The 24190-nt window shown below is 35.9% G+C and overlaps 1 protein-coding gene across 1 annotated transcript in view; it reads left to right on the top strand.

Annotated features, from left to right (window-relative positions):
- The first annotated feature begins 2258 nt into the window (after positions 1-2258).
- The window catches only part of LOC127981059 (NLR family CARD domain-containing protein 3), a 53850-nt gene continuing 31918 nt past the window's right edge, over positions 2259-24190 (top strand). The window contains exons 1-4 of the mRNA XM_052585481.1: positions 2259-2407; positions 6992-8776; positions 12172-12345; positions 15610-15783. Coding sequence (XP_052441441.1) covers positions 7008-8776; positions 12172-12345; positions 15610-15783 — 2117 coding nt within the window. The 5' untranslated portion in view covers positions 2259-2407; positions 6992-7007. The remainder of the gene's footprint in view (positions 2408-6991; positions 8777-12171; positions 12346-15609; positions 15784-24190) is intronic.

The raw sequence follows: 24190 nt of genomic DNA on the forward strand, positions 1-24190 counted from the left end.
ACTGTTGTCCCGACTCCCGAATCTGACCCTAATTGTCCCGGAAGTTATACTAAAGCAAAATCTTGAGTATTTATTGTCTGATAAACATTAAAAACTGTCTGCGGAGGTTGAGTCGTCCTGCAGCCCCCGCTGGCTGCTCATTGGCTGCAGCATCTTTTTTCTAAGTTCTAAAAAAATGCTGTAGGCGGCAAGGCACAAATTTAGATATTCATTTATCTAATTAATCTATAGCCTATGCACAAAGACAATATGATCTTTTTGTCCCCTTTTTGTTTTAAAGCTTGATGAAGAGAGAGAGCGCAAGTTGCTGCAGCTGCGAGGAGGACAGTGATGCACGCGTACAGGAGTGATTGACAGTTCGCAGCACTGTTTACAAAAAATACTCCGCTACACAATTATTTCGTTATTTTCGTTTAAGCTTATTAACGTTAGCGTTACAGAAAGGTCTGATTTACGCACTGTTACAGTCATTGTTTCTTTTTTTTTAAACAATGACATTTGAGTTCATGATTTTAATGTTGCTGTTTCTTGTGGCAGACTAAATGAAGAGTAATGTTTCTTGTGGCAGACTGAAGAGTAATCCGGCAGAGTTTTATACTGAAACTTTCCGTCTAAAAGTCCTTCCTTGGTCTTATCCATATTTCTTTGCACGTTGAACACACATAGGCCACAACTGGAAATAAAAAAAAACTGCAACCGCGTTAATTGCGTTATTTTTTTTTTTACGCGTTAAATATTTCAAATTAATCGAATGCGTTAACGCGCTAATTTTGACAGCACTACAAAATATATAAAACACAAATTCAACTTTATTACAACACAACTGTGTCTTTATTTCAATTCAAAAGCTTTTATGCAGCAACAAACACTGTCATGATAATGTAAACAATATGCACTGCAGTCTTCCAATTTTACTTAGCTCAATAAACAAAAGAACATCGTTGTGAATTTACCTTCACAATGTCAGAATGTCAGAGTGGCTCGTCTGTAAATGTCTTTAAAAATTGGTTGTGTTCTTGCCACGAATGATCGCTCCACATGCTTTACACTGTTTTGTTTTGTTCGTCGTCACACGTGAAGTGAGCCCACAAGTCTCCCCTTCTTTTTTTCCCAGCTGTGGACATTTTGTCGCTCTTTTAGACATCACCTCTTCGAATGCCGTCTTCCTGGGAGCTCAGTCAAAAACTGAATACCTTCGCTTCACGTCTCAATAAGTCATTCTCTGATTGGTTCTCTTCTCTCATGCAGTCTCGCCTGTTTAGTTTTGCTGGTTCTTTTGTTCATTCCTCGCATCTCTCCCGTCTGCTGATTAGATTTTAGTTACTTTTTATTTTCGTTTCGTCCTTTATTCGTTGACGATAATGTCAATCAAGTCATAGTTTTAGTCTCCATCAGTGACTTCTTTTTTAGTTTTCATTTCGTTTTCGTCCGCAAAAACATATTCGTGACGAAAATATTTAGTCAACGAAATGAACACTGCTGTAGCAGTTACATCTCCACTTGTCTGCTGCACTCGGTACATAATGAAATAATTCCTTTCTTCACCTCTGAAACTAAAATGAAAATGTATTTATAAACGTTTCATTTCTCAGTGTTAAATGATAAGATTCATGTTTTACAGATAACATTTGAAATATAGAAATAAGAAATATTGCAAAAAATGCAATACTTTTCAATTGAAAGCAAATATATCCAGTAGATGTCAGCAAGTCACTGTCTGAATGATTGACTCATTGAAATGATTCATTCAAAAATAAAGCACTGTCTGTCTTTATGAATGAGTCATAAAATCATTAATTAGTTTAAAACAATGTCAGAGTTATTGAGCATCATACGCTACATGATTTTCTATGAATTCTGTCAACTCAGATCTGCAGACTGGCTCTGACTTTCAGCAACTAGCGTCATCTTCTTCAGACTGTAAATCGGGGAAAGTTGTGTAATGTATTCCAGGCTTAAGTTGAAACAACTAATACTATACAGTCATGTCAACTGACAGAGAGCAATCCAACACTAGACAATATAAAAAAAAATTAGTTGAGAAAAATTTTGTGGAGACCCTTTGATTTAAGTTAAAATTTAATGCAGACTTTGAACTTCATGAATTGAAGCTGAAATGGGTGGAAAATTTCAAGAGTGCATGAAATGAGCAAATCTCTTAAAATAACTCACACATCATCTAGTCATGTCTGTGATTAAAAGAGTGCTGTTTTGAGGAACATTTTCCTGGGATCACGTCACGTGTTCTCCTCAAAAGTGAAAGTGAAAGTAAATGAACAGAGTTGAGGTGGACAGACAGACAGAATCGATGATCTACAATACATAATATCTATAAATCTTTAAAGAATCGCTAATAAATACTAAAGCAGGAGTTTGTGTGTAGTTATCGGATGGGAATGTGAATCAGGTATGATTTGTTTATTTTTTTTACTCTGAATGAACAAAGTTTCTTGTGTTTTTCCTGCTGAATTCGATTCTTAAAAACTCTAAACAGCATTTGTGCTAAATATATGTCTAACCTTATGTATTTGAGTGAAAGCAGTTTATAGTCTATTTCTCTAACTGTCATTCAGCCTACGTCCAAAATAAGGCGGATGAAGGCTGTTTGATTAGCTTTGATTAGTTTGTGTGATTGTTTGTCTCTCCATTTAGAGTCTGTGCAGATAAAACTGTTCAGATCCATCATGGAGGAAACACAAACATCTGGAGATTAAGATCTGTTTCCAGCACACACGTACTTTGAGAAACACATTAACCTGTTAAATGTCACCCCGTCCCGTATACGGGACGCCTACGTTGACTATACTATATTACAATAAAATTTAATCTAATCTTGACAAACTATATATCGTCGGAAAGGTCTAAGACTCCCAAATATATATTATACCAATATTTTTTGTTAAAAATTATGTAGGAAAAGTAATAGATCAATTTATGACTAGAGTGCACCCTCAGAAATCTACATTACAAAAGGAGCTTTGACCTTTGTTTAAAAAAAAACTTTTAATAAGTAGGCGGTAACACTTTAGAATAATGGTCCATTAGTTAATCTTAGTTAATTCATTAATTTACATGAACAAACAATGATCAATACATTTATTATTTATTACTGTATTTATTCATCTTTGTTTAATGAAAATACAGTTATTCGTTGTTAGTTCATGCTAATTCACACTGCATTAACTAATATTAACAAGCACAACTTTTGATTTAAATTATGCATTAGTAAATGTTGAAATTAACATCAACTAAGATTAATAAATGCTGTAGAAGGATTGTTCTTGCTTAGATCATTAACTAATGGACCATTATTCTAAAGTATTACCAAGTAGGCTAATACTTTATGAAGATTTTATATTATGATGAGTCGACATGAACACCTTATAATACTTTAATTAAGAAATCATTAACAAACATTATATAATGCTTAACAGATCATTAGTTAATATATATTCACATAGCTAGAAATATGAAATAATGTGCTTGTTAGTGTTTACTACACTTGTTAACTAATGATCAACAGGTAATTCATGTAAATTACAATGCTTACAAATGTCATTAAACTTAATTCATAAGTTCATGCACATCTTGAAAATCAATAAATTATTTTAACAGATGTTATAGAATGATTAAAAGCTTGTGTTAATGTACAACACTTCTGCTGTTATTGATATTGATATATTGGTGATACGGGTAAAGGTTAGGAACAAGTTTGGTTGTTCGGGTAGGTTTAAGGTTTGGTTAAGAGGTCAAAAGTTTACGGTTATATCACATAGTTTTGATAAATAAGTATTGAAAAATATTGGAAAAAAAAAAGTTTTCTTTTGCTGATGTTTGATTCAGTGAATACCCTGTTTAACGATATACTAATCTAAGTTTTTAAACAAAAAAATGTTTTGCACCCAAATTGTAATTTGTGTTATGTCTTCAAATAGCATTTACATAACTCACAGCCCTTAACACAAACATTGTTACGAAGTCCAATACCCTTAAAGATACTGAAAGATTAATAAACATGTACAGATGATGAATAGTTTCCACTTTAGATTGGGTACTGCAAAAACGTGAAAACAGCAGACGTCTACACAACAAATGAAGACCAAATATATTAACTTTACAGGATGTGATTATGAGTTAATGAATGTGTTAACGTAAATAGTTCAGTGAATAGTAAAGAGCTTTAAATTACTGATTAAGCTCATGTTTTCCAGAACATTTGTAAATGTAAAAAAGAGCATAAGTTAATATGTGAGCTGACATTTGTATAGAACTGAAGTACATTAACAACATTAACAAGCTTGTCATTATATAATTTCTGTTGAAATTATTTGATTTTCAAAAAGTTTATGATTGTATAAATTAAACGTTTAATGACACTTGTAAGCATTAATTAAAGATCAGTTAAGCATTTTATAATAATGTCTTAACGATTTATTAATGTAGTTTTAAATCACTGTAAATCATCTGTCAAAATCATTTGAAGTTCTAACCATTTGAGCATGACATTTGTAAACATTTTAATTTATATTAAATAATGATCTGTTAATCATTAGGTCATTTTTAATGAGCACATAAGTACACTATCTCTTCTTTCTAGCTTTGTGAATATATACGTATATTAACTAAACTTCTGTTGAGTGTTATATAATGATATATCCATGAAAGTTATTGTTATTACCGATGATTCTCATAATAAAGGGCTGAATCTGTTCTGTTTTAGATCAGTTAATCAGAAGAGATCAGAAGCAGAGTTCAGCTGTGTGTCTGTGAAGAGTGACAGGTCTATGCCTTAACCAGTTAACTTTTAAGAGTGGAGATTCACAACCTGTTCTCAGGTATAACATTTGTGTGAAAATATGATTATAACATGACTTTTAATATTGTCATATATTATCACAGTTAAATTGAGTTTTAATATAAAATTTGATAACGATAAATGTATAGTTGATTTGTTGCCTACAGTCATTTAACACTTTAACCGCCGGGGGTCATTTTAACCTAAAACCGCAAGTGGGTAGATTTGCAAGATTTGCATGATTACTGTTTTGATATGGTTAAAGAACAACATATTTCACTGTATTATGCCACTGTCTTCACCAAGAAGTGTCTAGAGTCATGAAAAGATTATGTCTAGTCATCAGCTATATTTTTATCCTGTTGTTTTATGTTCAAAGCTTTTGATGCAGGCTACACTAATCACTTTTCATAACGGTCAATATAAGCTAAACAAGCCTGCACTGACAACAAAAATTAGAAGGAAGTTAATACATATTTGGGTAGTGAAAAATTATAATACAATGTCATTAATCAATATATTAAGATAACCCATGTTATGTAAATTATTAAAATAGACTATAAACAACATTGTACAGGATATGATGCGATGACAAATTCATGCACAGCTTCACCTAATTAATTATTAGTTTGTTTAGGTACGTGTTATGTACATTTGAAAAACCTCTCCTTGACTTTTTCGGTCAAGTTCGGTCAAGTTTGTTCGCATAGAAGTTTTCAGGAGCTGGTGTGAATAAATATAGATTTAAACTCAAAGAGACAGGACAGTCTGCGCATGACATGATATTTTATTCGGACCCAGAAGGCGAGATGAACATCAAGGAATGCTATACCCTCATGAAGTGTGTGTTTCATTCATACTCGAAGCCGGAGGGCGCTCTTGCGCAGAAAGTCATACCAGGAAACTCCTAATATGGACAACAGCATCCAACTATGCTGTGTGAAAACAGTTGTTTTTATAAATAATATAAAAAGTATATGAACAATACAGTGCTATTACAGTATAGAAACTATTCTGCCTTATTATGTGATAAAAAAGTATTTGTAGTATATAAACAAATCGTTATTATTTGTTATTGTCCAGCAGTTGTAGATTTCTAAGCCCATTAAAAGCCTGAAGTTAGAGAAAAATTCAAGTTGCCTATACACTACCAATCAAAAGTTTTTGAACAGTAAGCTTGTTAATGTTGTTTAAAGAAGTCTGTTCTGTTCAACAAGCCTGGATTTATTTGATCCAAAGTACAGCAAAACAATAACTGATTTCTATTTGAATATGTTTCAAAATGTAATTTATTGAGATTTCAAAGCTGAATTTGCATCATTACTCCATTCACACGATCCTCCAGAAACAATTCTGATATTTTGATTTGCTGCTCAAAAAAAAAAACGTATTATGATAATGTTGAAAACAGCGGAGTAGTTTTTTTTTCAGGTTTCTTTGATGAATAGAAAGGTCAGAAGAACAGCATTTATCTGAAATATAAATCCTTTGTAAAATTACATCTTTATCATGCTAAATAAAAATATAAATTTCCATAATTAAAATATATATATATATATATATATATATATATATATATATATATATATATATATATATATATATATACTGACTCTAAGCTTTAGAATGATGTAGTGTATAATATTGCGAAAGCTTTTTATTTCACATAAATGCTGATCTTTGGATCCTTCTATTCATCAAAGAATGCTAAAAAAAATTTACTTATGTGTTTTAAATATTGATAATCAGTAAATCAGCATATGATAATGATTTCTGAAGGATGAGACACTGAAGACTGGAGTAATAATGCGGAAAATACAGCTTGTATCACAGGAATAAATTACATTTAAAAATATATTACAACAGAAAACAGTTTAAATAGTAATAATATTTCACAATAGTACTGCTTTTGCTGTACCCTGGATCAAATAAATGCAGGCTTGGTGAACAGAAGAGACTTCTTTAAAAACATAAAAAATATTAATGTTCAAAAACTGTTGACTGGTAGGCTATATAGATTACAGAAATTTTATATTGTAATGTTTTCTATTATAATGTAATGGTTTATATACATATACATATATGTAATGTATGTGTAATTTCTGCCCCCCTCACTTCTGAAAAGATGGCTACGCCCCTGGCATAAGACATTGTGCTTTTTAACTCATGTAATGATGTTGAATTTTTATTTTACAGCACTGAAGTCCTCAACATGTTTAGATCAAATCTGCTGAAGAAGTTTGCGTGTCTGTATGAGGGAAAAGCGACTCAGAGAAACCCAACACTGCTGAATGAGATCTACACAGAGCTCTACATCACAGAGAGTGAGAGTGGAGAGATCAGTAATGAACATGAAGTGAGACAGATTGAGACACAATCCAGGAGAGCAGCAACAGAGGACACAGCCATCAAATGTAAAGACATCTTTAGACCTTTACCTGGGCAAGACAAAGCCATCAGAACTGTGCTGACAAAGGGAGTCGCTGGCATTGGAAAAACAGTCTCTGTGCAGAAGTTCATCCTGGACTGGGCTGAAGGGAAAGAGAATCAGGACGTCCAGCTCATATTTCCACTTCCTTTCAGAGAAATCAACCTGATGAAGGACAAAACACTCAGTCTTTCAGATCTTCTTCATGTGTTATTCCCTGAAACTAAAGAAATTGATATTTCCAGTGATGAATATAAAGTGTTGTTCATCTTTGATGGTCTGGATGAGTGTCGTCTGTCTCTGGATTTTAAGAGCAAAGTCAAACTGTGTAATATATGTAAATCAGCCTCAGTGGACGAGCTGCTGATGAACCTCATTGTGGGGAATCTGCTTCCCTCTGCTCTCATCTGGATCACCTCCAGACCAGCAGCAGTTGATCTCATCCCCTCTGAGTGTGTCCATCGATTGACAGAGGTACGAGGCTTCAATGAGCCACAGAAGGAGGAATACTTCAGGAAGAGATTCAGTGATCAGAGTCTGGCCGACAGGATCATCTCACACCTGAAGTCATCAAGGAGCCTCTACATCATGTGCCACATCCCAGTGTTCTGCTGGATCTCAGCCGCTGTTCTGGAGAAGATGTTGAGTCGAGGAAAGAGAGGAGAGATTCCCAAGACTCTCACTCAGATGTACACACACTTCCTGATCCTTCAGACCAACATCAAACATCAGAAGGACTATAAGAAGAAGGTCAAAGATGAAGACATGATCCTCAAACTGGGGAAACTGGCTTTTCAGCAGCTTATGAAAGGAAACCTGATCTTCTATTATGAAGACCTGAGAGAGTGTGGCATTGATGTGAGAGAAGCATCAGTGTACTCGGGATTGTGCACTCAGATCTTCAGAGAGGAGTTGGGCTTGTATCAGGGGAAAGTCTTCTGCTTTGTTCATCTCAGCATTCAGGAACATCTAGCAGCTCTGTATGTGCACCTCTCCTTTACAGTCAAGAGGAGAAATGTGTTTGACCAAACTATACAGCGATGGTTGTCCAAGATTTTTAACCGGAAGAAATATAATTCACTATCTGAGCTTCATCAGAGAGTTTTAAAAAATGCCTTAAAGAGTAAGAATGGACATCTGGATCTTTTTCTGCGTTTTCTTCTGGGTCTCTCAGTGGAGTCCAATCAGACTCTCTTACGAACACTACTGACACAGACAGGAATCTGCTCCTTCAACGAAGAGGAAACAGTTCAGAACATCAAAGAGATGATCAGGGAGAATCGCTCTCCAGAGAAGTCCATCAATCTGTTTCACTGTCTGAATGAACTGGGTGATGATTCACTGATGCAGGAGATCCAAGATTATCTGAAATCTGGAGAAATAAGAGAAACTAGACTCTCCTCTTCACAGTGGTCAGCTCTGGTTTATGTGTTGCTGACATCAGAGCAGAAGATGGATGTGTTTGATCTGAAACAGTTTATTGGAGCACAACACACAGCAGATGAAGTTCTTCAGAATCTGTTACCTGTGGTGAAAGAATCCAGATCAGTTCGGTGAGTAACACTGAAAACAATCACTGCACTTTCAAAACATGATCACATTTGCATGTTCGCATGTGCTTTTTTACCAAAGAAACAAAAATGAGGACAATCTCAGAGAATCACATTACTGTCAGTGAGCAGGAGAGGAGTGTGAGACACAAACTAAAGCAACTGAGAAGGTGTGTGTTTCTGTGTGAGAGCTGATGATGAAGAGCTCAGTGTGGAAGATGAAGATGAAGGAATGAATGTGAGGGGGTCAAAACTGACTGACTTTTCACATTTGGGGAACATAATTCTAATTATTCTTAGACCCTAAGAAAACATTTTCATTTATATTTAGTCAATTATCAGACGCTTTTATCAAAACCAACTTACAAATGAGGACAATAGAAGCAATCAAACCAATATTACAATTTTACATTAGCAGCACACTTAGCAAGTATTATTTTTATAATAAATAGAAATAGAAATAAAATAGAGTGCTAGTGTTAGAGAGCACTGCAGTTCACACTGCACGTCGGACCCGGCATGTTTCCGGAACATTGCCGGGTCGCCTTCTGTGTGAAAGCAAACACATCCCGGGATTGATTCCCGTATTGAACCCGGGTCGGGCACCTAGTAACATTGCCGGGTTCAACCCGGGACGAGCGCTGTGTGAACAAAAGCCTATAGTCCCATAGAACGGTTCTTCACTCATGAACGAGTCCATCTTTTGTTCGTTATCTGGCTCGGCTCAGCTCTACTACACAACTTTATTATATTATCCTTTAAAGGGGGGGTGAAATGCTATTTCATGCATACTGAGTTTTTTACACTGTTAAAGAGTTGGATTCCCATGCTAAACATGGATAAAGTTTCAAAAATTAAGTTGTACGTTTGAAGGAGTATTTTTGTTCAGAAAAATACTCCTTCCGGTTTGTCACAAGTTTCAGAAAGTTTTTTTCGAGTGTGACGTTAGATGGAGCGGAATTTCTTTATATGGGTCCTAAGGGCACTTCTGCCGGAATAGCAGAGCACTGAGAGCACAGACATTCACTGATCAGAGCGAGAGCGTCGCGAAATGTCACAAAAGAAGTGTGTTTTTGGTTGCCAGGGCAAGACAGCCCTGCACAGATTACCAAAGAAAAAACAGCATTAAGGGACCAGTGGATGGAGTTTATTTTTACAGAGCATCAACGGAGTTGTGCAAGTGTTTTTGTTTGTTCCCTGCATTTCGAAGATGCTTGTTTTACAAACAAGGCCCAGTTTGACACCGGATTTGCATATCGTTTATTTCTTAAGGATAATGCAGTCCCAACGAAAAAGGGTCACGATTGTGTGTTGGAACCGCAGGCGGTGAGTAAAACTGCTTCAAATATCTCTGTGTTGTTAACTTAGCTATCGGCGCGTAAGCACATCAAGTAAACAATATGCGATGTTGACATCAAACTGCACTTTCCACATGTACAGCTTAAAAAAAAAAAAAAAAAAAAAAAAAGACGACATAAAGTGGAACTTAGTCATTTTCCAAAACCGCTAAGCAAATATATACAGTTTCAACACATACCACATAGAGACGTCCTGCTGTAGTTGTTGCTGCTGCTGCTCTTTTTAAATTTCAGCCTCGGGATCTGATTCTGGATCATAAATAAACGGCTGAATCTGACTGTTAGCCATGGTTTGTTTTGGATGATGGTTTTTTCCTCACGGTAATGTCACAGCTTCCAAACACTCTCAACGCAAAAGCCTACTGGCGCTCGTGATTCTTTAGCTCCGCCCACACGTCACGCCTCCAGCCTCTCGTGTTTTTCCGGCAAAAACGGTACAGACTATCTTTCTCTTATAAATATAATAAAACTAAAGACTTTTTGGAGTTATGAAGGATGCAGTACTACTCTATAGGTACTCAAGATTAACAGGATATTGAGTGAAAACAAGCATTTCACCCCCCCTTTAAATATTTTTTTTTAATTATTGTCCCTGGATTAGGAGGATCATCTTGTTATAGAGTTACCTACATTGTACCCAGTTTATTATTCTAAATTGTATCATAAGTTACAAGGTAAATGATTGGTACATGAAACATCAACTGTCCAGGTGTTGTCAGGTTGATGCTCTGTTTCTGTTTCAGGACTTATTTTGATGTTCTTTTCATCATAAGTTATCTTGTTTCTAGATTCCTTCGATTATTTCCTGTGTCTTTTGTTTCCTTGGGGCGCGTTCAAGCTCAAACCGGTGCGCAATGTTTTATCAGTCAGCAGCAACATGTTTATAAACCATGCGGTATTAAAGAGACAGCTGGCACAATGTAATTAACATCTAAATAAATTCACAAGAGCAAGAATATTGTTTTCACATGATTATTTACATTAAAGGCAAAATAACTGAAATAATAAGAGCACATGTATAGATCTGGAACTTTAAGTCTGTCTAAATATCATTTAGTAATTGCATTGTCTTCTAGTCCATATCCTTTCCTTAGGAAAGTGTACTAGACACTGATTAATGTAACATAAAAACACTGCACATATTTATATATTTTTCTATTGTATTATGGAGTGACACTTTTCTATATTTCTCTGATTATATAACGGAATATAATATTACAATAAAATTTTTAGCACAACAACAGTGATTAGCAGTAATGATGAGCTGAATACTCACAATAAAAATAATATGGTTAGATTATAACACAGTCTTGGAGGTAAGAAGTGGATTATCCTTCACCTGAAATGTTTGTCTTTTCATCCTGAAATACTACGCAAATGTTGGATCACAATAATTAGAAAACCACAGTTACCACAAACCCCTTCACTTGATTGGGATGTCCTCTTTTATTCTGGAAGTCAAGACCAGTAACTGTAACATTGAGCATATTTTGCAGTATTAAACACGTATTCATACCGATTTCATCAGGCTCAGAAAACTCTTCAAAAAGAACACAAAGAATCGCATTCTCAGCTGCCATAGTTGCAACTCTTGGGTCATCACAACAGGGTGTTCAACGCACCATGGCTTCCATTTAAAAAATGGTTTTCAGCATTTTGTTGGGGCTGAATGCAGCCCTGGCTACTAAGTATGTTCTTGTTTGTTTCCATAGTTTCTGATTAGTTTGTTACCTTTGTCTAGTTTGGTTCTTCATATTAAAAAAAACAAATGCAAACTTTCTGCAACTGGATCCACTCTCCCTTCTCTGCCTTGCAGTGACATGTTACAGTATTACAATTCTTCATAAGACACCTATTTAAAATCTAATGAATGCCATTAAATGTTGTGTTATAGCCTTACATTCTTTCTTAAAGCTAAAACCATCAGATATATTCACTGATCATTGAGTTTAATTCAACTGTATCACACTGTCAAAGCCCTGCCAAATTAATAAACACAGTAAGTAAACACAATTGCTGTTTGTTTTGTTCTTTACACAGACTATGTGGATGTAATCTCACTGCTCAGTCCTGTGAAAGTTTATCTTCAGCTCTCCAATCCTCAAACTCTATCCTGAGAGAACTGGACCTGAGTAACAATGACCTGCAGGATTCTGGAGTGAAGCTTCTTTCTGATGGACTGAAGAGTTCACACTGTCAGCTTGAGATACTGAGGTAAATTATTTTCCATAAAATAATTAGCAAAATATTTGATGTGTTTATAAGATTGTAAATCTTGTGGTGTAACATGCATTGTACATCTGCCTTTTTATTTGATTGGCTGTCTTAACCATTTTGACCTTGATAAACACTGAGGCAGACTTAGTATTTTGTTATCCACACTTTTCCCGGTAAGAGGCTTCAACACTAGGGCTGGGACAACGTCGACGCAAAATATGCGCATCGATTCGTAGACCTGATTTTATTTCTTTAAAAAATGTTTGCAAAACGTTTACCTTATGTTTGCTCAATATACGCGATGGCTGGATCAACATTCTGTCCAACGTTATATAACCAATGCAAGGGTTTTTCTGCATTGATTTTTTTTTTTTTGCCGGTTGTCAAAGCCTTATTTGATCGGTGAGTGATGTAGAATGACAGGGCGCATACGAGAGAGAGCCCCGACTGCGCACGCACACTCACAGTCTTCAAACTACACGAGTGCTGTCTTGCTCTCTCTCTCTCCCTCGGGCATATTAACCAAAATCATTAGACACGACACAAAAAGGGGCAGAACGCCAAAGTTTCACGCGCGCTCGTGCACTCACAGTCTTCAAACTACATGAGCGCTGTCTCTCTCTCTCTCTCTCTCTCTCTCTCTCTCTTTCTCTTTCTCGTGCATATTAACCTAAATCATTAGACACGATAGAAAAAGGGCGTAACGCCAAAGTTTCACGTGGAGCATTCTGAGATTTTTTTTTTTTTCTCCATGACAGGCTGCTGGCTCCCACTGTTGATTTTTATTTATTTATTTTTTTGGAAAAGCACTCTCTGTATTAGCTTAAAGCCCTCAATTTACATTGGTTACTTTATTCTTTCAATTGCTCTAAACAAGTATTTTGGGTGACCTTTTTATTGAATGGTAGACATCAAGTTGTTATTTTCATCTGAAAGAAGAACTTTTTTTCAGTAAGCTAGGCCCTATGTGTTCAGTAAGCTTGTTTCAGTAAGGTGTGTTTTCAAGGCTTCAAGGTTTTGTTGAATGCTATCTCTATACCAGTGCAAAGTAATGCATTCTTAGTCAGTCTTTTATTTTGTAATTTTAAGAGCAATAAACATATATTGCAATGTTAAGGAATTCATGTTTTTTTCATTCAGATATGTAAATCAACATGTATAAATTGTTATTAGTCAATTAAAGGGGACATAATCGAAATCGAATCGGTCTGAAAAATTAATAGTTAGATTAATCGATGCATCGAAAAAAAATCGCTAGATTAATCGTTTTAAAAAATAATCGTTTATCCCAGCTTTATTCAACACCTACACTTTTTCTGCAGTTTTTCTGCAGTTTTGCACTAACGCCTTACTACAGTCATTCCTCCAATTATCTGGCCACTCTGTGTCTGTGTTTGCTGTGGCTTCCTCCTCTCCCCCTCCCTCTCAAAGATGACACAGGCTTTGAGTGTGACCGCCTGATGATTGGCTGTTCTTTTCAAGTCCCGCCTCAGCTCATGCTGAGGAGGCCGGGAACGTATGCTTATGCTTATTTATATGGTTATTATGGTATCTCCCTTTTCCAGGTACTTTGAATAAGTGTTTATGCTTTCGAGGTTTTTAATTAAGCTAGATATGTGTTTGGGAAGATGTTCTGTTATTGTTATGTTGACATTTTCGTTGACGTTTTCGGTATTATATTTCTAATGCTAATTGTTATTATTGGGATATTGTTCAGCATGTAGCTAAATTCGGTTATTGTAACATTATGTGGCATGCCATGTATAACATAACTGTGATAAAGAAAGCAGGGAATTGATGAGAAGGGGAGACAAATTGCCATTGTTAAGCATTTGTTAAGTGTATTTATGGGTTTATTGCCAGTGCAATTGATTTTGATATTTTTAAAAATTGTTTTTTGATTAGCTGAATACTTCTGCTTCGCAGCACCATGACCCAAACCCACCTCAACAGTGTTGCTGTGTGTAATGTACATAAAGACAAGCTGGACAGTGTAAACAGAAAAAAGATTGCTGAACACTTTGTCTCCTGCAAGGAGCCCTTACAAAAAAGTAATATACTTCAAGTTTATTTTACCAAGTATACTTAAGTAAAGTTCAAGTATATTTTTAAGTATACTTTATGTAGCAAGTATACATATATCAATGTTCTAGTGAAGAATATCAAAAATTTGATAATCTGCCCAAATAATTAGTGGGGATGTGTCCTGTTCAGTGTCGGTTGTGGTTACACACAAGACATTAAATCAGTATCCAAGTTACAAAATTACTGTAAACTCTAGTGTTTAGTAGTAGTGCAAATAATCACAACACTCATTGTTTGGATCATATTATAGATTTTGAGTCATGGATCAGTTAATTTTTGGGATGAGCAAAAAAAACAACAAAATAATTAAAAACTTAAGCTCGGTTTTGCAGCTGTATAGAAGTACTTAACTAATAAAGTCTGTAATAAAAAAAGAACAATTACACAAACTACAAAATTAATACAACACAAATAAAGTCAGTAACAGAAGTATACAGTTGCAGAAATGTAATAATTCAGTGTAAAATAACACAATAATGCTACAGATTGATCTTTGTAAATTTTTTTAATTTATTTGATTAACAGACATAAGTAGGTATTCTCTTTAAGACCAAATGCATGGACCCAATACTGACACCCATCCGATTTCTTTTTCAGCTGTTTACATTTGCTTAAGACATAACCGACTGTGTTTACTAGAATACTTTCCAAAACAAGTGTTTTAACATAACTGTGTGTGTATGTAAAAGAGGAGTCAATTCGATGTTCACACGGTGTCTGAAATGTGTCTTTTTCTGCATGTGTGCGCTTCAGCTGTGTGCAGCAGTAGCTGAGCGAACATAACACAGTGTGCTAGTTAAAATAGCTTGAATGTGTAAACTGGCAAGAAAAACATTCACTATGATGGTGAAACCTAACAGTTAATCCATGAATCACATGCATGCCGAACCGTGGGGCTTGGTCCGTTCGGATCAGGGATCATTTACAATCTGTTGCACCTCTAGTGTTTAGGTGCCCGACTCACCATAACTCAGCTGAGAGCCCTTTGTGCTTCTCACAGTTTTTTTTCATTCATTGATAGTGACATACATTATTGAATATATAATTAGGGAGAAGTTTATTATTAATACAAAGTAAACCTTAAGACATGACTGTGTAGGAATAATTAATGGCTAAAATGTGTATAAATGCGTGAAATATGTCTGATTATCACATGGATTATTCCTGTTTTTGTAGAATGTCTGGCTGTATGGTGACAGAGAAAGGATGTCAATATGTGTCTTCAGCTCTGAGTTCAAACACCTCACACCTAAGAGAACTGGATCTGAGCTACAATCACCCAGGAGATTCAGGAGTCAAGCTGCTTTCTGAAAAACTTCAGGATCCAATCTGCTCATTGGACAAACTGAAGTATGTCAAGCAGAACATTTTTTTTTTTCTTTTCATATTGTTATAAATGTATTAAGCTTTTCTTAATTTAAGCTTTGGTCACAGCTTCAGGTCACAGTTAAAATATCTCTAAGTCAAGTCACCATTATTTATATAACGCTTTAAAAAAGATTGTGTCAAAGCAACTCAACAACATTAGGAAAACAGTATGTTAATAATGCAAAATGACAGTTAAAGGGAGTTCATCATTGAATTCAGTGTAAGATGAGACTCTGATTGGTTTATTGCATGTTGCACTCAAAAAACACCCATGTCTCATCAAGAGAGTAGGGACAACCAGTTTAGACCATGCGCCTGGGCACGCAAACCATTTTTCTGTCGTTAAAATATCAAAAGTGGATTTAGACACGCCCTGAGTGCACCTGCGCCGTGCGTTTTACGCTTTGCGTTTAGATCGTTAAAATAGAGCCCATCATCTCAGTTGTCCTTGTCTCCCCTGTCTTCAGGGTTGTAGAGGTTATTTGTTGGTGCTGATTCATCATCTGGTCTCGATACATACTGGATCTGGGTGACTGTAGTGACCATCTGACTTGGATATAGACTGGATCTGATGGCTACGGTGACCTTGGAATAAGAGAGAAGGAGACTAATATTGGCGTAGATGCAGAGCTAGTGTGAGAGTGAGCCATTTTATCAGAGCAATATTGTCAACGTCAGCGAGTATTGGCATTAGATTATAAATGCCCATAAATTATATTATTATTATTATTATTATTATCTAATGGCATCAATAAAGCTTAAATAAACCACCAATGAAGTGTTGGGACTTCTATTTGCGGACCAAGGGGAATATCTGCATTCGGAAGACGATACTGAAAGTGAAAGTATAGCCCTACACAAAGCACAAACGGTGAATCCTTTGCCCAATGTCAGAGGTGTGAACAATGTTTGCCGGGGTCGGAGTGTTCATCAGGAAGTTTGCAGGCGTGTTAGTGTTGCGGGGAATGAGGCGGGAGATTTTTACCGCACTAGACATAGCTTTGTCTTCTGACCGTGTGCCTCTCTGCAATCGCGGCAACAGTATTGTAGTGGAGACATTGTCTAATGCCACTGGGTATGTTAGATGAGGTCGAAGTATTCATAGGACAGTTAGGGGGCATTTAAACACGTGACTTTTCATGAAAATTCTATAATTCAAGATGACCACCACCATATGACGTCATAATATGCAAATTAGATGGGAAAATATAATCCCTACATAAACATTTGGTCATCCTTAATATTTTTATAATGGACAGAAAGTCTCTATCTTTTATCACTTTTAAGATATAGCCTTTTGAAATTAAGATGTCAAAATCGAACGTTTTAGGAAAAAACCTCTGGCGCCTAAAGGGTTAATGCCAACAAAGTGTCCTAGTCTATGCAAAAGAATGTTGTGGTCAATAGTGTCAAACGCAGCACTAAGATCCAGTAGCACTAATAGAGAGATACAACCATGATTAGATGATAAGAGGTCATTTGTAACTCAAAGGAGAGCAGTCTCAGTACTATTATACGGTCTAAATCCTAACTGGAAATCCTCACAGATACCATTCTTCTCTAATAAGGAATATAATTGTGAGGATACTACCTTTTCTAGTATCTTGGACAGAAAAGGGAGATTCGAGATTGGTTTATAATTATCTAGTTCTTTTGGGTCAAGTTGTGGTTTTTTGATGAGAGGCTTAATAACAGCCAGCTTAAAGGTTTTAGGGACATATCCTAATGACAATGAGGAATTAATAATAGTCAGAAGAGGATCTATGACTTCTGGAAGAACCTATTTTAGGAGCTTAGATGGAATAGGGTCTAACATGTTGTCGGTTTAGATGTTTTAACAAGTTTATACAAATCTTCCTCTCCTGTAGTAGAGAATGAGTGGAGCTGTTCCTCAGCCGATCTAACTAAAACCTTGTTCAAAAAATAAAACCCAGTAAGAAATTGAAATTACTTATGTCTATGTTTATGTTGGAAAGTTCCATATAGGAAAATATATTACAATACACTATATATTGCGTATTCAGCTGCACAAAAAATATAAATGTATTAATTTTGAAATTATGAATGAAATCTGCAATTATTACTAAACTAAACCTGTGGGAAACACTTAATATAAAACCATCAGGCTTTTAAAAAAGTATGTAACACTGTGTCTACACAGTTTTTTACCAAGCAAACATTTTCTCTTTCATGTCAGAAGCAATGCAAGCACTTGCAGTTTGTCAGAAATAGAAAGGGACATCAGATTACTGTTTGGGATTTGTTAATTGTGCTGTGCTGCTAATGTAATAAAAATCAAAATATAATGGGTTCTATTATAACTAAATAATCTAAAATAATCTGATTATAATGGCTTCTACTATCTTCTATCTTTCGTCATTCCACGCCACTCTCATCTGGTATAGATATGGAGTAACAGATTTTCTTGCACTACATGAAAAGGTTAGTTTCCGGACTGTTCATGTCAGTGCACTAGGGCTGGGACAACGCGTCGAGGTCATCGATGACGTCGACGCAAAATATGCGCATCGATTCGTTGACCTGTTTTTATTTCTCTAAAAAACGTTTGCAAAACGTTTACCTTATGTGCGCTGAATATACGCGATGGCTGGATCAACATTCTGTCCAACGTTATATATCCAATCCAGGGTTTTTTCTGCATTTATCTTTTTTTTTGGCAGCTGTCCAAGCCTTATTTGATCGGTGAGTGATGTAGAATAGAATGACTGCTGCACTTGTGACAGGGCGCGTACGAGAGAGAGCCCCGGCTGCGCTCGCACTCACAGTCTTCAAACAACACGAGTGCTGTCTTGCTCTCTCTCTCTCTCTCTCCTTCGTGCATATTAACCAAAATCATTAAACACGTTAGAAAAAGGGCGGAACGCCAAAGTTTCACGTGGAGCATTTTTTTTTTCTCCATGACAGGCTGCTGGCTCCCACTTTTCATTTATTATTTGTATTTTTTTTGGAAAAGCACTCTCTGTATTAGCTTAAAGCCCTCAAATTTACATTGGTTACTGTATTCTTTCAATTGCTCTAAACAAGTATTTTGGGTGACCTTTTTTATTAAATGCTAGACATCAAGTTGTTGTTATTTTCATCTGAAAGAAGAACTTTTTTCAGTAAGCTAGGCCCTATGTGTTCAGTAAGCTTGTTTCAGTAAGCTATGTGTTTTCAAGGCTTCAAGGTTTTATTGAATGCTATCTCTATACAAGTGCAAAGTAATGCATTCTTAGTCAGTCTTTTATTTTGTAATTTTTTTCATTCAGATATGTTAATCAACTTGTATAAATTGTTAGTAGTCAATTAATGGGGAGATAATCGAAATCGAATCGGTCTGAAGAAATTAATCATTAGATTAATCGATGCATCAAAAAAATAATCGCTAGATTAATAGTTTAAAAAATAATCGTTTATCCCAGCCCTACAGTGCACCTTTCTGGCAGTTTCCATGTGTATGTCCTGCCGTTTCTGGTTTTCTGACATGGAGAGAAACTGACTCTTTTGCACGCAGCAGTTTTCCAGTCTACTCACTAATGCAATAAACTCACTCACCGGTAAATTATAATATCGTCCTGTGCACGAGAAGGGAAGCCTCCGCAAAATCCAGGGTACAAGCAGTTAAATCTCTGTAAACAGCCACCCATGTCTCAGTAAATGTCTATAACTTACAATACACTTTGTATATTTTAAATACTATGGGCCATCTACACAACAATGCATCATATGCACTTATAAAACTGTAAACAATGCCACAAATACAGCAAGGCATCAACTAGGGAAGTCGCCCCCGTGGGGGACACCCACACTTTTCCCGGTGAGAGGCTTCAACACCTGCACTTCTTCTGCAGTTTTTTAATATTTTGAGCATTGTTTGTTGATTAGCTGAATACTTCTGCTTCGCAGCACCATGACCCAAACCCACCTCAACAGTGTTGCTGTGTGTAATGTACATAAAGACAAGCTGGACAGTGTAAACAGAAAAAAGATTGCTGAAAAGTTTGTCTCCTGTAAGGAGCCCTTATGAAAAAGTAGTATACTAGTATACTATTTTACCAAGTATACTTAAGTAAAGTTCAAGTATATTTTTAAGTATACTTTATGTAGCAAGTATACATATATCAATGTTCTAGTAGTATACTTGTAAGTGTACTGAGTATGTAAGTGTACTGTTTCAATACTCCCTGGGACTAAATTTCCCAAGAATACTGATTTCCCATGCCAAATTTCTAGTATATAAATGTACAGTCATGTCAAAAAATTTCGACACCCTTGGTAAATATCATCAAAGAAGGCTGGGGGAAATTCATCTGCATTGTTAATCCTTTTGATATTTTATTTAAAACATCCACAAAAATGCATTCTTTCATTAGATAATAAGACTTTTAAATGGGGGGGGGGATTTCATTATGAAATAAATGTTTTTCTCAAATATTCATTGACCACAATTAATGGCACACACTTTTAAAAACCTTAATTTCCGAGTTTAACAGGTCCAAATTTTCTCCTATAATGCCTGATGAGGTTAGAGAACACATGACAAGATATCAGAGACCATTTCTTCATCCAGAATCACTCCAAGACCCTTTAGATTCCCAGCTCCATGTTGGTGCTTCTCCTCTTCAGTTCACTCCTCCATTTTCTATAGGGCTCAGGTCAGAGGACTTGAATGGCTATAGCAGTAGCTTGCTTTTGTGCTCAGTGACCCATTTCTGTGTTTTTTTTTTTTTTAGGTTGTTGTTTGGATTATTGTGTGGTTGGAATGTCCAAACATGGCCTATTAAAAGATTTCAGTCACTTACTGATTGTTTATCTGTTGGTATTTGATAGAATCCATGATGTCATGTATCTAAACAAGATGTCAAGGACCAAGAAATATAGGCCCACAACATCAAAAATACAGCAGTACAACTCATTGTGGGGTACTTTTTATCTTTGTGTTCACCAAACCTTTCTTGAGGGTTTGCTGCTAAAAAACTAATTGTTTGTTTCATCTCGGCATAGAAGCCAGTCCCATTTATAGTTCCAGTCATGTCTGATAACTGAATATGCTGGAGTTTGTTTTTGGATGAGCTAGGATAATTTTTCTTGAAACCCTCCCAAACACATGTGCTGATGTAGGCACTGTTTGACAATTTTTTTTAAGGTTTTCTGAACCCAATTCTCCAGCTGTGCAATTCTCCTTGGAGAGTCTTTAGCCACTCAAACTCTCCTCCTCACCATGCATTAGGACGATATAGACACATGTCCTCTTCCAGGCAGTTTCGTAACATTTTCTGTTGATTGGAAATTCTTAATTATTGCCCTGATGGTGGAAATGGGCATTTTCACTGCTCTAGCTCTTTTCTAAAAGCCACTTCACTAATTTGTGAAGCTGAATTATCTTTTGCTGCCCATCAGAAATATATTCTTTGGTTTTTCTCAATTTGATGGATGATTAAGGGAATTTGGGCTTTATTTTCCCTTCTCTTTATATTTCTGTGAAACAGGAAGCCATGGTTGGATAATTTCATGTTTATAATCATGCTGGAGTGCTCAAAATTGTGAATATGAATGGGAATATACTTCAGAGATATTTTACTCATAAGAATGTATGAATACTTTTTTGTGATTAAAAAAAAAATTAAAGATCAAAAAGATTAACAGTGCAGATTCATTTTCAAAGCCTTCTTTGATCATATTTACCAAGGGTGTCTAATGTTTTGGACATACAGTATTGTTCAAAATAATAGCAGTACAATGTGACTAACCAGAATAATCAAGGTTTTTAGTATATTTTTTATTGCTACGTGGCAAACAAGTTACCAGTAGGTTCAGTAGATTGTCAGAAAACAAACAAGACCCAGCATTCATGATATGCACGCTCTTAAGGCTGTGCAATTGGGCAATTAGTTGAAAGGGGTGTGTTCAAAAAAATAGCAGTGTCTACCTTTGACTGTACAAACTCAAAACTATTTTGTACAAACATTTTTTTTTCTGGGATTTAGCAATCCTGTGAATCACTAAACTAATATTTAGTTGTATGACCACAGTTTTTTAAAACTGCTTGACATCTGTGTGGCATGGAGTCAACCAACTTGTGGCACCTCTCAGCTGTTATTCCACTCCATGATTCTTTAACAACATTCCACAATTCATTCACATTTCTTGGTTTTGCTTCAGAAACAGCATTTTTGATATCACCCCACAAGTTCTCAATTGGATTAAGGTCTGGAGATTGGGCTGGCCACTCCATAACATTAATTTTGTTGGTTTGGAACCAAGACTTTGCCCGTTTACTAGTGTGTTTTGGGTCATTGTCTTGTTGAAACAACCATTTCAAGGGCATGTCCTCTTCAGCATAGGGCAACATGACCTCTTCAAGTATTTTAACATATGCAAACTGATCCATGATCCCTGGTATGCGATAAATAGGCCCAACACCATAGTAGGAGAAACATGCCCATATCATGATGCTTGCACCTCCATGCTTCACTGTCTTCACTGTGTACTGTGGCTTGAATTCAGAGTTTGGGGGTCGTCTCACAAACTGCCTGTGGCCCTTGGACCCAAAAAGAACAATTTTACTCTCATCAGTCCACAAAATGTTCCTCCATTTCTCTTTAGGCCAGTTGATGTGTTCTTTGGCAAATTGTAACCTCTTCTGCACATGCCTTTTTTTTAACAGAGGGACTTTGCGGGGGATTCTTGAAAATAGATTAGCTTCACACAGACGTCTTCTAACTGTCACAGTACTTACAGGTAACTCCAGACTGTCTTTGATCATCCTGGAGGTGATCATTGGCTGAGCCTTTGCCATTCTGGTTATTCTTCTATCCATTTTGATGGTTGTCTTCCGTTTTCTTCCACGTCTCTCTGGTTTTGCTCTCCATGTTAAGGCATTGGAGATCATTTTAGCTGAACAGCCTATCATTTTTTGCACCTCTTTATAGGTTTTCCCCTTTCTAATCAACTTTTTAATCAAAGTACGCTGTTCTTCTGAACAATGTCTTGAACGACCCATTTTCCTCAGCTTTCAAATGCATGTTCAACAAGTGTTGGCTTCATCCTTAAATAGGGGCCACCTGATTCACACCTGTTTCTTCACAAAATTGATGACCTCAGTGATTGAATGCCACACTGCTATTTTTTTGAACACACCCCTTTCAACTAATTCAACTAATTGCCCAATTGCACAGCCTTAAGAGCGTGCATATCATGAATGCTGGGTCTCATTTGTTTTCTGAGAATCTACTGAACCTACTGGTAACTTGTTTGCCACGTAGCAATAAGAAAATATAAGAAAAACCTTGATTATTCTGGTTAGTCACATTGTACTGCTATTATTTTGAACAATACTGTACATTCTGAACAGGATGATGAGTAAATATTTCTTGTTTTGTTAAAAGAACATATTTGTTCATTTAGTACTGCCCTTCAGAAGCTACAGAAAATACTTTTGTCTACTTATTTTCAGACAAATGTAGTAGTTTACCTTGATCATTCAATTCAAATAGTTTACACCCTGCGTCTCTTAATGCTTTGTGTTGTTTTCTTGAGCATCAGTGAATCTTTTCACCTTTTGTAATAGTTGTGTGTGAGTTACTCAACTGTCTTCAGTGTGAAAGATGGATCTGAAATCATACATTCATTGGTGGAAATGGTTCAAATATGCAGAAGATGCTGGAAAACCTGAGAATGTGCAGGAGCTGGAGGATTTTTCTGAAGAAGATAGTTGAACTGCTCAGGACAAACAAAGGACTCATGAAACACTCACAAAACAAACCACTATTCCTTTTCTTGATTAGTTATAATACTTGCAGACTAAACGTAAATATGTTCAGTGAAACGGCTTCATTAAGCCAGTCCTAAATAATAATAAAAAAGCCTTATTATTTTGTTTAATAACATTATGCATATTCTGCAATGTGATGTAAATCTTTTGACGAACAGTAAGTCTTCAGTGAAATATCAATATCCCATCATCCTCTGCCATGTCCTTTCTATTTATCTCATGGAAACTGTCACCGGTGGTTCAAGGGGTTCATATTTTCACAGTCCTTCAGATGAATGATTGGGTCTGGGAACAGAGGATCCAGTTAAAAATATAAAATACAATAAAACATTTTCTCTAAATACATTGCACAGTTTTCATTGTTCAAACACAAGTTTGATGAAATGTAACATAATAATACAGATGTAGTGATAACATGGAGCTATTTTGTTAGCTGAATTATACAGTAACTCAGGAGTTCACATATGTACTTATAACAGAGAGAATAAGCATATCTGGCCTGCTGTTTTCTGGGAACGGAGGTGAAAAAAGTTACCTGTCCAAGTTAAACGGCTCAAAACAACATCATGCTAGAAATACAGTTTAAAAATACTACAACATCAAACAACTTTTAAT

Source organism: Carassius gibelio, chromosome A4, assembly GCF_023724105.1.
Source record: "Carassius gibelio isolate Cgi1373 ecotype wild population from Czech Republic chromosome A4, carGib1.2-hapl.c, whole genome shotgun sequence".
Taxonomy (NCBI): Eukaryota; Metazoa; Chordata; class Actinopteri; order Cypriniformes; family Cyprinidae; genus Carassius; species Carassius gibelio.